Here is a 15921-nt window from a genome sequence, read left to right as displayed (position 1 = left end):
AACTAGAAGAAAGGGCACAATGATAAGGTATGCAGACGCAAGAGAATAATGTCTGTGTTAATAGAGGTAGGTATAGAGTGGAAGAAATTGTAAGTGAAGACAGAGATAAGGATATATGGAAAAAATAATTTAGGATGTTGGTTATAAGTGCAACTCTGAGATGAACATATTGTCACAGGAGAGGAAATCACAGCAGCCTACATCTAATCAGCCAACAGAATGTTGATAAAAAGATTAAATAAATAAAACCAAAAAAATTATAATTTGAGTAAATCAGTTGAAATTTTGTACATGATAGAAATATATAATGAACAGAATTCTTGATGACAGAAAATATGTCACTTAAACTAACTAAGCAATACTCACCTGCTATCAGGTATCAGATGAAATATTTGAAGAATAACTTCTACCAGTGTGACTGTTTTGCCTGTTCCTGGTGGACCAAATATTACATATGGAAGGGGACGGGCTTCTCCTTTTAAAATACATTTTATTGCTTTCTTTTGATAAATATTTAGATTTCTATTAAACCACTGTATTTTACGCCTTGCAAAATCTATTTTATCCTTTGTACTAGAAGTGCTGGAAGTTCTCTTCTGGTGCTGCCCTTCATCATCATCATCATCATCATCATCATCATCATCAATATGAAGCTGTGGTGATTTTAGAGTAACTGTTGTTGGGAAGAGCATGTCAGAACCAAGGTTTTTAACTGCAAGATCAACTGCAGCATGACATCTCATGTATCCACTACGGCTTATTCGAAACGTTACATCATATTCTTCTCCATTATATGCGAGGTGAAAATTTTTATTGAACTTCAACCAAACTTCTCTCTGGTAAACTTCATGAACAAATCCTTCATATTCCATTCCTAAAAAGGATTAAGAAAACAAAAGAAAATAGAAAAATCAAGTTTAGACCATTCAGCACAAAGCAAATAAAACTTAGCAATTTTTAAATTAGCTAGCACGAGAGGTAGCAGCAGCTACATACCAAATGGTGACAGATTTCATATCTTTTAAATCGAAGTTCCTCCAATGAAAGAAATAAAGAAAATGAAGAAGGGAAAACTATATAAATGCTTTAATGGCAAGAGAGGGTAGTCACCACAAATGCCATGTCAAGTATGACATAGCACGAAAAAGGAAAATAAAGATATACAATGAAGCCCATGAGGTCTGCAACCATTAACAGGAGTAACATTGCTGGAGCGGGTAGTAGCTCATGAACTACAGATGTTACTAATCACTGATGGCTATCATATGTTCTATATTTCCATTAAGTTCTACCTCATTTGCACCTCACAACACTGACTGGCAAGCTCTTCCTTCTCTCCAACAATCTTTTCCAGTTAGTATCATTTTTTCTTTGATTGGTGACCTTCCCTTCTTATTTAGCAGTCATTTTTTGTGATCAATTTAGAAGTAAAGGTAACAACTCGTTAGATAGTAGAGGTATTAAGATGCCAGCAGGCTCACAAAAAGACTGAAAACTTTGCTAGCTGTTGAGCAAATCCTCTTTTGGGCAACAATACACAGATAAATGTGCGCCGACCCCCACCCCCCTACCCACACACATACAGCTACATTGTGATGGCTGGATAAACACCACTGGGGTCGACAACTCAATGCCTCTATTATTCCGTGAGCTGTTAACTTTACTTCTAAATTAATCACATTGTGCTAGAACTTTCAATACCATATTTGTAAACACTTTTGTTGTTCAGTGAAATATTTTACTGATCTCTTCAATGGAGTAAGATTATTTAATTTTTGTTTCTCTTTCCATTATTTCTCAAGATTCTCTGCAAATCTGGGATTCGAGTGACCTGACTGACCTTATCCCTCTTTTCCACTTTCATCTTTCCTAATACCTTTCCCAGAAAATTTGGAAGCTAGGAGAAATGGTATTTTATTTATTAATGCACTTCTAATGGCTGTACTAGGATTTTTGTCTCCTGAAGAAGTTGTGGTCAGCCCATCTCTATCTTCACAAATGAAACAGCACTCGATGAGCCAAAAGGAAAGATAAATGGTAAATGTTAGGGGCAGGCAAACACAAATGTTGAACAGAACAAAATTTTTCACTTTGCATTGGAGTGTGTGCTGATATGAGTCTTTCTGGCAGAGTGAAACTGTGTATCAGACTAAGACTCAAACTCGGCTCCTTTGCCTTTTGTGGGTGAGTGCTCTACTGACTGAACTACTGAAGTATGAATCACGACCAGTAGGGAGAGCACTAGCCTGCTAAAGGTAAAGGTCCAGAGTTCGAGCCCTGGTCCGGTACAAAGTTTTAATCCACCAGGAATTTCCATATCAGCAAACACTCCACTGTAGAGTGAAAATTTCATTCTGGAAACACCCCCCAGGGTGTGTCTAAGCTATGTATCTGCAATATCCTTTCTTCCAGGAGTGTAAGTCTTGTTAATTTAACAGGAGAACTTCTGTGAAGTTTAGAAGGTAGTAGATGAGGTACTGGCAGAAGTAAAGCTGTGAAGACGAGTTGTGAGTTGTCCTTTGGTAGCTCAGTTGATAGAACACTTGCCCGTGTATGGCACAGGTCCCGAGTTTGTGTCTTGGTCCAACAAATAGTTTCAATCTGCCAAGAAGTTTCACACATGTTAAAATTGCAAAGGGCAAAGTATGTGGCAGAGAATTAGGACAAAAGAGAACAAAACAACACATAAAATAGGAAATACAGAATCAAACAAATGAAGAGAGGGGATGAAAGTATTCAGTATAAATATATTTCATTTATTTATGTCCATTCAAACTCACAAGCAAAAGATGGCGGGACACTTAAAGTTAGAAAGTCCTATCATTTACTTCTAGTACTGAAGAGTTTACTGTCATTGCAACATGAAGCTACCAACAGTACCTTACATCTAGAGCATCTTTATTAAACAGACAAAAATATCACTAATCACCTATCAATGATCACACAGTGGCACACACAAACATAATAGCTTACAAAATTGTACTTGCCACAAATGGATGTTTTTGTTCAGTTCAGCATATTCTATTTTCATGTACTTAAGGGGACTTGTATGTGAACAACTGTCAAAAAATGAATTTTTTAAAATTTTTGTCTTAAAAAATTCTCTGTAGTTTTATGAACAAGAAAAAGTTTACTTCCAGGGAAATGAACAACAGAAAGTACCAAAAGTAAAGGAATTTAAAAGTGGCTGCACGCACCAAGACGTCCTCAAGGCATATAATCAACTCTGTTAAAAATAAAGTTTTGCTCTCATTTGTTTCATTTTTATGACTCTTTAGTCCCTTAAGCTGGCTAACCTGCAAAAGCTTTACAGTTGCTTATCTTTTATTTATACAGAGAGTTTAGTCATTGTTTTGGCACTAATATTTTGTTTACAGCAAAGTAATTGTGTGTGTGAGTTTCTTATAGTGTGCGTAAGTTTCTTATTCCACTTGAAAGCAAAGGGAAGAATTAAGAAGTTTGGTGTTAAATAATGTACATTTTATAGAAATTGAGTCACCACATGGATTAATTCTGCTAATACTGGAATACAATACAGCTTCAACTACTCCAAGTGCTTCGAAGCTAAAACTGAAATATTTGGGCATTGAGCTTGACAGTATTAATGCTGATAATAAGAGGCACCAACTATTGATACAGGTTGCGTTATTCATGAACGCTCTGCTCTATCTGAACTAATAAATAAAGCTTTGCAGTATAAGGAATGTGGCAATAGTGGTGTGAAGGTAGTTGAGGAGATACGTGCTAGAAGAGGTTGCACAACAAAATTAAGAATTGTTTGTAATTTTTGTGATTTAAACGAATGTCGTTATTCTTGTGGTGTAACTAAACAGAGTATGTATACCACAAATATTAAACTTGCTTATACTATGCAGTGCATAGGCAAAGGTTACAGAAATGCACAAATTTTCTGTGCTGTAATGGACTTATCTCCTCCTACAAGGTCTGACAGGTACAATAAAATTATTCTACAGACTGAAAAGGAACTAAAAAATGTTGTAATTTAATCTCAAAGATACAAGAAGAAAATTTGTTCGACTGTCATACCAGAGGAATACTCTAAAAAACTTTTTTATCATTGAGAGACAAAGGACTAATTTCGAGATTCTTTTATTACTTCGAGTATTAACCACCTTTTTGTTCTGATGTGCTGGGGTAAAGATGTACTGTATAGTTTTATGTCTATGTGTGTGTTAAATGATGAAAAATGTGTTTTATAATTTCTGTCAAGATCAAGCCTAAATCCCATACCAATGGAGTGCAAATGATTCCGTTAATTCGAGAAGGCGAATTTTAGATGGAGGCGACGGTCTTTACGACGGCGCTGCTCAACAATAGAGGTATGTGATTGTGCTCACTACTTTCCTTTGGTGGCTGCTAAGATTAATTTCGATGTGTTTTTGCCGAGACATTCAGAAACTGCAATCTTCCTTTTCGTATAAAAATAGGAGTCCGATTGAAAAAGAAATATTATTAAATTTAAATAATTGCAATTCTTTTATCCAGGCCATGGGGAATGATAGGAAGAACATGCCTCTACCCTGATTGTACGTTCGCAATCTCCGAGTGTGTTACGACGTAATTATTTTACACAAAAAAAATTTAAGATAGATCTTTCTCATCAGATCGCAACCACTCGTACGCGAATGTACGTACCCTCTGAATGTGTCTAGTCAGTCGTGCGCATTGTTCTAAAGCTTTTCTGTTAATATTCTGTGGATTGCATCTCCGCAATTAATTTTTGTTTATGCCGCAAATCACGCTTCATGCGAAGTATTTATTACGCAAGTTTCAGGCTCCATTTAATGTCAAAAAATTCCGAAGTGCGGCTGACTAAGCAAACCACTACAATAATTTCATATCTCTACAACTACAATAACAAAAAGAACAATAACAATAACAGAGAGGGTATGTTACAAGACTTTGAAGGCGGTAGCAAATGATAATATGAAAAATGCTGTTCAGGAAAATGTAGACATGAATGACAGCAATATGTGTATGTCTGCAGCCCTGGATGCATCCTGGGAATAAAGATGCCATAGTTCCCTAAAAGGTGTAGTGACAGCTACCTTCTTGGACAATGACAAAGTCACTGATGTGGAATGTATTACCAAGTACCGTCATGGTTGTACTAATGGAAAGCACAATCATAAATATTAATCAATTCTAGTGGTTATAGTGGAGGGACAGAATCTGAAGGTGAAGTGAAGATATTTCACAGGTCAGTGTAGAAATAAGGTGTGATGTATACATCTTACCTAAGAGATGGAGATTCGAAAGGGTACCAAAAAGTTTGTGAATCCAAACCTTATGAAAACACAAAAATTGAAAAAATGGGATGTGTTGGACGTGTCCAGAAAAGGTTAGGTACAAGACTGAGGAAATTGAAGAGGAATTTGAAAGGAAAGAAATTAGCTGATGATAAGTGCATTAGTGGGGGATGGGGATGGTGGTATGGGTGCACGATGGCAAGGTCTTTATTGCCTACACAAAAACAGATTGAGTCGAGAGTCAGTAAAATACCCAGTACAGAAAGATAAAACACTAAGCAAAACACATGTAACACAGGATGTAAAACTATATGTGGACTCACACCGAAGCAGGGGATGAAGTGTGGCGTCAGTAGTAAAACTTGAATGATACAGGAAGAAAGTGGTAGAAGGAGCTAAAGTGCACTAGTGGACGTGATCAGCTTACAGATGAAGAAATAGCCAGGTTTCAGTATTGTCATGGACGATCCACAAGAAAAAGTAAAAATGACCTTGAGGGAATGAAAAAGGCCTAATGGGCTACCATCTTTCATAAATCCTCCACAGATGACAACCCATATCATGCACTCTGTCCACCTGGCAGTGATTCAAGGTGTGGCTACCAGAGGGCTGCTACTCAAGGTGAGACCTAAAACCATAAACATTCTTTGCCATTTGCTGTAATGGATGTTGTAAAATCTATATATATAGGGATCTTAGTGACACAAGATTATTAGAGAAATATTAACACAGTAGAACTCAAAACCCAAATGAAAGTTTCATCAATTGTATTTGGGAACGGATACTATAAACTGTTCTAGTAGGACTAAATACTTCAAAAATAGGTGTGCTAGATGCTGTTCTATGTTTCAATGATGGTGCAGTATCAAGGATTATGGGGAGATTGTACCTTATATACTTACAATGTTAAATTTGTCAATTTTAGGTACATTTATCTCGTGAATGGTTCATGAGAATGATATAAAATTTTAATGCCTGGTGGAGGAAGAATTTCTCTCCATTGACCTATTTTTGTAGATAAGTCACTTGCAAATTTCTACAATATTAAACTGAACTTCTTTTAAAAATGAATCATTGATGTTCAGCCCAGTTTCACTGTTGTGTAAGTTTCACTGTTCTATGATGGTAGGTTCCTGGAAAAAATGAACCTATCAAAAAAAAAAAAAAAAAAAAAAAAAAAAAAAAAAAAACCCTCAGGAATCCAGCTTTAAAGATGAACAGTTTGTTACTGATCTTAGAACTTCCCTGCACCATATCCTGTGTCATCTGCATTTTCTTCATCCTCCCTGGCTCTCTTAGCATTCCTTGAGTGCATTCTTGCCTTCCTAGCTATCATAATCTACTTTCTTCACACGGACAGCATCCAATTCGGAGAGTGCCATCATCGTATTTTCCCCAGGTTATATGCCTAACTTTTGAAGCAGCCTAACTCTCCCCACATTGCCATCATTACATGAAAGAACTGCATCATAAACTCTGAAATTCAATGTATCTTTACCTACAAATAATGTTTTAGGAATTCTTGACCATATGACACTGTTAAATGATTAATTTGGGTTCTGGAAGGACAAGGAACAAGCAAAAGTAGTGTATGAACAGGGCAGCCAACTGTGAGCACAAAATATTTTCACAAATCAGGTAATTACGTTTTTGAAGTTCAAGAAGCTGACAGAAGGCAAAAGGTGGGCATGGCAACATGTGCTGCCCTTAAAGAAAAAGAATATTTAAAGCCTTTAATGGCTAAAATGCCCCTAGAAAACATATTTCTCTAGTAAAATACACTCCAAGGAATGTTTATGAGAAAAAAAATAATATTTTGCCCCCTACGAAGGAATGACTCCCCTTAACGTTACGGAACTGATGGGAGTGCCTGGTGGGCTAAATGTGCATAGAACTCTAGTATCCATTGACCAAAGAAGACTCTTCGAAGCAGTAAAATCAGTGTTGGAAGCCACCAAAGAGGCAAGAATAAGAAGGACAAGTGTGAAAAAGAGAAGGGATGAAGAACAACACATGAAACAAGATGAATATGGACCTGGGATGCATTAGTGCCATGCAAGTTTAATAGAAAAAGCAAGTTTTGACTTTAACTAAAAACTATTAAAGATAGAGAAATGGAATTTTGTATATTGTCTTAAAACATGGTTAACTAATAAGCAGACTGCTCTTGTGACTTAACTTTGAAAATAAAATGCTTTTTTGAAGAAAAACCCTGAATTCATTTCCAAAATTTTTGATAAACATAATTAAAATTTTTTTGCACCACAATTAATGACAACACCATCTTTTCAATAGTCTGCTTTAAAGATAATAGTGTAAAGAACTTACAGGATAAAATATACCTTCAACTTTCTTTGTATTTTGAGTAATGTGTACCTATGATGTACATAAATAATTAGCATGGTTTATTTCACATGCAACAAAAAAATCCAATTAAAAAAGTGTGAGAGCCAAAGCTGTGGTTCATACATAAAAACGTTTCCAAAAAGATGTCTTAAAATATGGTAGGCATTAAATGGTCTTACAAATCTTATTTTTTGAGTTACACTGTTTAGAAAACTGACCATTCCTTCAAGGTTTCCCCTGGTATTCAGGAACCAGTCCCTTCAAAATTCTTGTACTATCTTTAGTAGTTACTTAGTTTCATTTGAGATTTTCTTTTGTTTTATTATTTTGTATCTGTAATGTATTAAGGTGTTTGTATAAGTACCTTTGTTAAATAATTGCCTCTTTCATTCAAGTTGGTATAATCTCCATATTTTCTGAGATGCTGAACTTATTTAATCTGATCTGGTACACCTCCTTATACTTAGATAAATTAACATCTACAGTTCTGATTTATTATTGTATAGGTTTGTTACTTTCAATCCGTGTGTCCATTTTCATCCTAGATTTTCTAGTACATGATCACTCTAAATTTTAAAGCAGTTCAAGACTCACATGAAATACAACTTCCTTAGTATTTGATAAAATATAGTCAGTTTCATATCCCACTCCACATGGTCTCTGTCAAGTCTGTTTTCTAGTTTCATACACCAAAGAGTGTGTTTAGGGTGAACATGTTATTCTTGCTGGTGAAGTCTGCTAATTAATGACATCTGTCATTCCCAGTATGATACATGAAATTTTCAGCTGAAGAATCAATCTTAACTTTTTGTCCTACTTTTCCATTAACATCTCCCATTAGGATGGTGTATGAACTTCTTTAAAATGGACAACAGCACCAATTAGTGATCACAAGACAAAGGAATGGTCTTTTTGTTGTGAGTACATGTTTAATTATTGTTGAAAGATAACTGGAGCTGTCTACAGCATAAATCTGTTCCATAAGCACTAAAGGCAGTGTGTGACAAAATGCAGATTTTCAAACCCAAGCTCAATGCTTTTCACTCACTAAATTTCACCTACTTCCTGCAGGAATACTTTAGATTCATAGTTCTGTTACGAAAGAAGAGAAAATGTTGTTCATATGTGAATTATTCAGGTCAGTTTGAGTTATGACAATTGTAACTCATTCAAATAAACTTTATAGTATAAAATACCTATTAGTCAACCACAAGATTATTGCACCTGGGAATGAGGACACATAGAACTGCTTATCAAGACTTTCTATACATTTCACAAGGGCACATTGAACTGCTTCATAGTATAAGAACAACTGGCTTAAAATCATCCACAATGTGCTGTTTCTTCCTAAGCCATCACTGTATTAGTTTACTGTAATGTCACTGTATGTTTTGATAACGGCCATGGGAGAGTAAATGCAATAATACTGTGGTTGGGTAGTATTTATGCAAATAGAATTCAAACTTGTTTACTTCATGCAAACATCTTAATTTTCTCAAATCACTCTGTATAAATACTGGGGTAATTACTGCTGATAGGGAATTCCCAACAAGATCTTGTTTCGGGCATCACTGTTAGGCTTTGTAAAATTAAGTGTATTATTATGCTCATTATTATTATTATTTCTTTACTTTCTCAGACGTTAAGTCTGGTTGAGAATGGAAAGTGACGCGGACCTTGATCAAGCGTCACTTCCTATTAACTGTACGGTATGTGTTATATTGCATTTAGGTACTTTCGGGTAATTGAACATGTATCAATAATAATAATAATAATAATAATAATAATAATAATAATAATAATAATAATTATTATTATTATTATTATTATTATTATTATCATTTGCTTATTATTTTTCACACTTCAACTGTTTGTCACCACATCTGGACCTGTTTCAGTGATGCTGTGTAACTGACAAAGAGACCCAATAAGATAAACAAAAGTAAAATGCATGGGGGAGTAGCAAACCACCTCATTAATTTCTTGATGTGTAAGAGCCAAACACTGTTGTCTATTTGCATAGACCCTATCGTGTTATCTGACAGACTGAATTGAAAGTTTATCTTTACACAGTATATGATATCTCATTTGGCTCTCTCACTGATTTTAACAGAAACACGATTGTCTGTCAAAACAGAAACTACCATAACAGAAACTTAACATATATCTCTCACAGATCCAAAAGAAACCGGTTACAAGTAAAGGCTGTTTATGGCACCACATTTAGTGTCCACACACTCATGGATGACATAGGAACTAAAACTGAGAGTAGCGAAGCAAACACATAATTGCTTAACTCTGCTTTAAAGTATTCTTTCACAAAGGAAAATCCAGTACTGTCCCTGTTTAATTCTTACACTATTGCAAAATAAGAGATGTTGATAAAAGTGTCAGCAGCAGTGAGAAACAGCTAAAATCGCTAACGTTGAACATTGTCCCAGGGTCCAATGGACTCCCTATCATGTTCTACGGAGGATCTGGGACTGAGTTAGTCCTTTTAATCATAATATATCATACATCCCTCAAACAAAAAGCTAAGCCCAATAGTTGGAGGAAAGAACACATCATTTCTGACTATAAGAAGCATTATCCAAAGTGATCACCAAACTCAAACATAATGAGGTATCTCAGTCAGTATAACCCCCTCCATGTCAACTATCATGGATTCTGAGAATTTCAGTCATGCAAAAGTCAACCTGACCTTTCCGCGCATGACATCCTGAACACCATGGATCAAAGTTACTGGGTAGTTGCAATATTTCTTAACATTAGAACAACATTTGAAACCATATAAACTAAAGTATGATCATATGAGGTATAAAACAAAATTTTTGACTTGGTTGAGGATTTCTTGATATGGAGGATGGAACATGTTATCTCGGTTTGAGTTTCATTGATAGATGTAGAAGAACTTCAGGCGCCTCCCAGATTTTTGTGGCAGGACTGTTGCTGTTCATGTTGCACATTAATAACCTAGTATACAGTATTAACCTTCCATTGGTCCCACCTATATCTGTACAAGTGGTAGTGTATTGAACAAAGCACAACACATTGTTTGTTTCAATTATTGGTGTTAATTTAGGTCAACTGTGTTATATAATGTTGTAACCCTACAGTGTGAGTGCATATGATCAAACAGAGAACAATACACGTGCCTCCACGAATGGCCTAGAGAGGTCACCTTGCAACCTGGACAGACGGTGCAGCAAGCGCTGTGACATGCCCATAACAGCCTCGGCCTCACTGCTGCAGCAAATCCTGTCTTACATCAGGTTGCACAATTTGTCCACCATAGCTGGCTGGGTAAACCACCGGGCTGAGCATTGGATTCCTTGCATAACTATTATGCTCTCTGCCACCATCTCTCAGTTCTTGACAGTGTGTTACTATTGGCTACTGAAGATTCAGCATCCAGGGTTGTGATCCCATGTGCGTTATGATGGGGTGTCATGCGCCTCCTCCACATGGACCGTTGGCATGTTTCACAAACAAAATTGCTGGCCCACCACCACATATTTTGGCCGGGTATTGACAATGAGATCTTGCGCATTGTGACAGTACGCTACCCATCACGTGCCATCAAGGGTCTCTCTTTTCCCACAGCCTGCACCCCCAGCACCCCTGGGAGAGTATTCATGCCGATTTTGTAGATCCGTTCCTTAACTCCTTTTGGCTTGTAGTAGTCGATGTTTTTTAAAATTTGCTTCTGTGGTTAGATGCCTGTCCATGTCCATGGCAGATATGGCCCTCTCGGAAATTATTTCCTTAGGATTCACCATATAACAGGGACGCTGAATCGCAGATAGGCACACAATGACTAACGAAGGCTGAGGCCAGGAGGGTTACGGGAACATAGGACATAATGCAGGGAATATATTGCAGGCAATATATCCTACGTTCTCATAACCCTCCTGGCCTCTACCTTCATTATACCTTCATTAGCCATTGTCCTCACCCATCCAGCCCCTTCCCTGTTCCCATTCCAGCACTACACAGCCCTCATTCCACCATTGTACCCAATCTTTTTACTTCTTTTCTGCTCCCCCCCCCCAACTCTCCCCTGCCCTCTGTCGACTGCTCATAGCTGCCCTACCCTCTCTCCACCTCGCCCTGCGCCCTCCCCAGCAACACTTCACTCTCCGCCACCCCTACCCTACTATCCCTCCCCCCCCCCCCGCCCCAACTTCCTCCTTACCCCCACCCAGTCGCCACCCCCATCATGCACTGGTGCTGCTGCTCACAGTGTGGCTTCAGCTGCCTGAGACTGCAGTCATGTGTGTGAGAGTTTTGTTTCTGTGTGTGTGTGTGTGTGTGTGTGTGTGTGTGTCATCTATTTTTGACAAAAGCCTTACTGGGCAAAAGCTTTAATTGTGACAGCCTTTTTGTTGTGCCTATCTGCGACTCAGCATCTCCGCTATATGGTGAGTAGCAACTTACCTTTTCATAATATTGTTATATTCCATCCTCGATTTTCCTCTGTTTGATTTCCTTAGGATTGTCTTATATGCTTGTTAGAGACAATGGCCCACAGTTTGTGCCTCAAGATTTTGAAGATTTTTCTTCAAAGAATGGCATCCGGCATGTTACAGCTCCTCCATTTCAACCTCAGTCCAACAGGGAGGTGGAGCAACTGGTCCGTATGCTAAAACCCCCGATAATATTGCTCAATCTTCTTCCAAGGAAGCCCTTGATAGATTCTAGAGTTCATATATGTTCACTCCAATCGGTGAACATAGCGTGATGGAGCTGTTTCACAGTCACCAGCCCCATACACTGCTTCATCAGCTGTGGCCAACCCCGGCCAACCACCAGAGCTGTGGTGCTCGTAGAAAATATCATAAAATCATGTATTAAAAACATATGCTGGGGTGAAATCTCTCCTGTACTACACTAAATCTAAAATTACTCTGGGTCTCTGCAGTAATCACGGTGGCAGGTGATTAAAAACCTCAATTTGGGATTGAACTTGCTCCACAAGTGATTCCAGCACACACTGCATACTGATCCCATACGGCATTCATTATTCCTCATGGATGGTAGGCAAAAAGGCATTCCAGAGGTCGACAAGCAACAGTACAGTATGCAGGTGAAGTCTGAGCTGTGAGGAACTTACATGCCCGATGCACCATGAGGAGCTGCTGCCAGAGGGTGAGTGATAGCTCCCCAGCCTCAGCACAGGGACTGCTTATGGTGTTGGTCCTATAAGCACTCATGGCCAGCATAGTTCCTTCATGGTGGATAACATCAATGGCCCTCAGGTAAAAAGGCCTCACTGAGTTATACACTGTGCATTCATAGTCTAGCCACAAATGCACGGAAGCCCTATAAAACTGTAGTGGATATGCCCTGTCTGATCCTTAGTATGGTTCATGCCACCTCTGGCTCCAGCACTGTCTGCACTCTGGCTGGTGCCATCACTGGGTGGAGTATTCAGTGCTGGGCTGCCTCCATCTCCACAGACCCTGTCATCACCACCATCTTCTAAGGTGTCACCATCAGCGAGTGACTGCCCAGATGTGGACATGGATACAGCACCATCTTCACCAGTGCTCCCTTATGGTCTCTGGCAGAGTGGGCACTGTACCTGTCCTTGCCTGCACCACTCCAGACCACATTACCTTGTGACAGCAAGACAGTTGCTCCAGCAGTCATCACCTGCCAATGAAGAGACGGATATCTCCACAGTGAACACTTTTCCACAAAGGGGAAGGAGTGTTGTAACCCTATAGTGTGAGCATGCATAATCAAACAGAATGCAATACAAGTGGCTCCGTAACCAGCATAGAGAGGCTGCCTCGCAACATGGACAGATGGCACAGCAAGTGCTGTGTCATGTGCGCAACAGCCCAATATAAACCAAGAATGCCAGTACCTCGGCCTCATTTATGTTTACTTGCTTACAGAATGCTCAGATAATACTGTATTTTGATGTGTTCTATAGTTATGAGACTTTGTACGGTTCTATACTTCATTCAGCATTACTGTGATCTCTTCCTGTGGAAGCAGAATAAAACATAGTTGGTGTTACCTCTGATATTATGTCTATACAATGTTACAACAAATAACATATTGTAAACACTTTAAGTTCAAAGTATAGTGCTTTTCATATGTAATTATGTTATACTTTTTTATTATATTTATTCACATAAAAAATTTAAAACAAGAAATATTTATTGTTCTTTGTATTAAAACTGAATTTTTTTTACAATCATAAATCATCACTATTGACATTTATTGCAAACAATTTTTAATTTAAGAGTGAGTTTTGCATACAAAATGACCAGACATACTGCATGCCATTGTTGTGGAGCTGTTTTACTACCTGTCACAGACGTTGGGTAACTGATGCATCTCTTTTTATTGAAGACTCAATGAAACTGAAGTTGAGGATGGTGGGTACTGGAGATGTAGAAATGCTTCCAGGTCTATTGGGAGACAGGTAATTTTTCTTCTGGAAGATCAACAATGTAGGAAAAGATAGACTGCTGCTTACTGTAAAGTTTTTTTTTTTTTTTTTTTTTTTTTTTTTTTTTTTTTTTTTTTTTTTTTTGGGGGGGGGGGTTAAGGGCGCTCAACTGCTGAGGTCATTAGCACCCATTACTGTAAAGATGACATGGTAAGTTGCAGACAAGCACAATTAAAGACATGTTCCTTCATTAATTCAAGGGAACACATACTCAAGAAATTTCTGCATAAAATGGGTCTTTCATTTCCTTTTAGCATTACATATATCACCTGTGTATTCCCTCCAGCTATATTTGCAATGGTGAAAAATGCTGATAAGGGCCACCTTCTTGTTGTTTTGGCTCCAATATATGAATCGCATTGTCCAATGTGTCCACTCCATCTTTGGCCCTATTATAGTCCAGAATATTATCTGCTTTTCCACTTTCATGTCTATATCTCAACTATCATGCTTTCTTGACATCAAATAACTGGCTTATTTATTGTGGTTACATATATACACAAGTGTTTGGCCTTTCTGATAACCAAATGCTGAAGATCATCATCTTTTTAGGCAAAAATTCTAGAGAATGATGACTTTTTTTTTCATTGTTCCTGGAAGTGTATACTTTTTTATACAAGACATTTGACCATGGACAAAGAGTTAATGAAGAACAAAGTGACTGAAAATAATCAGAAAGGGAGTGGTCGCACACTCTATTCTGTACAACATCTACATCTACATTGATACTCCGCAAGCCACCCAACGGTGTGTGGCGGAGGGCACTTTACGTGCCACTGTCATTACCTCCCTTTCCTGTTCCAGTCGCGTATGGTTCGCGGGAAGAACGACTGTCTGAAAGCCTCGGTGCGTGCTCGAATCTCTCTAATTTTACATTCGTGATCTCCTCGGGAGGTATAAGTAGGGCGAAGCAATATATTCGATACCTCATCCAGAAACGCACCCTCTCGAAACCTGGCGAGCAAGCTACACCGCGATGCAGAGCGCCTCTATTGCAGAGTCTGCCACTTGAGTTTGCTAAACATCTCCGTAACGCTATCACGGTTACCAAATAACCCTGTGACGAAACGCGCCGCTCTTCTTTGAATCTTCTCTATCTCCTCCGTCAAGTATAGGTAGAATGAGTGTTTTGTAAGCCACCTCCTTTGTTGATGGACTACATTTTCTAAGGACTCTCCCAATGAATCTCAACCTGGTACCCGCCTTACCAACAATTAATTTTATATGATCATTCCACTTCAAATCGTTCCGTACGCATACTCCCAGATATTTTACATAAGTAACTGCTACCAGTTTTTGTTCCGCTATCATATAATCATACAATAAAGGATCCTTCTTTCTATGTATTCGCAATACATTACATTTGTCTATGTTAAGAGTCAGTTGCCACTCCCTGCACCAAGTGCCTATCCGCTGCAGATGTTCCTGCATTTCGCTACAATTTTCTGATGCTGCAACTTCTCTTCATACTACAGCATCATCCGCAAAAAGCCGCATGGAACTTCTGACACTATCTAATAGGTCATTTATATATATTGTGAAAAGCAATGGTCCCATAACACTCCCCTGTGGCACGCCAGAGGTTACTTTAACGTCTGTAGACGCCTCTCCATTGATAACAACATGCTGTATTCTGTTTGCTAAAAACTCTTCAATCCAGCCACACAGCTGGTCTGATATTCCATAGGCTCTTACTTTGTTTATCAGGCGACAGTGCGGAACTGTATCGAACGTCTTCCGGAAGTCAAGGAAAATGGCATCTACCTGGGAGCCTGTATCTTATATTTTCTGGGTCTCATGAACAAATAAAGCGAGTTGGGTCTCACATGATCGCTGTTT

The 15921-nt window shown here is 38.3% G+C and overlaps 1 protein-coding gene across 3 annotated transcripts in view; it reads right to left on the bottom strand.

Annotated features, from left to right (window-relative positions):
- Positions 1 to 15921, bottom strand: part of LOC126251369 (probable RNA helicase armi) — a 56322-nt gene that overhangs the window by 29858 nt on the left and 10543 nt on the right. For all 3 annotated transcript variants that reach the window (XR_007545728.1, XM_049951751.1, XM_049951752.1), the window contains one exon: positions 367 to 874. Coding sequence is in view for 2 of the 3 variants with exons in the window: in XM_049951751.1 (XP_049807708.1) it covers positions 367 to 874 (508 nt within the window). In the remaining variant the exon portion in view is untranslated. The remainder of the gene's footprint in view (positions 1 to 366; positions 875 to 15921) is intronic.

The sequence above is a fragment of the Schistocerca nitens genome, chromosome 4 (assembly GCF_023898315.1).
Source record: "Schistocerca nitens isolate TAMUIC-IGC-003100 chromosome 4, iqSchNite1.1, whole genome shotgun sequence".
NCBI lineage: Eukaryota > Metazoa > Arthropoda > Insecta > Orthoptera > Acrididae > Schistocerca > Schistocerca nitens.
This window is presented reverse-complemented; position numbering and strand designations above follow the sequence as displayed.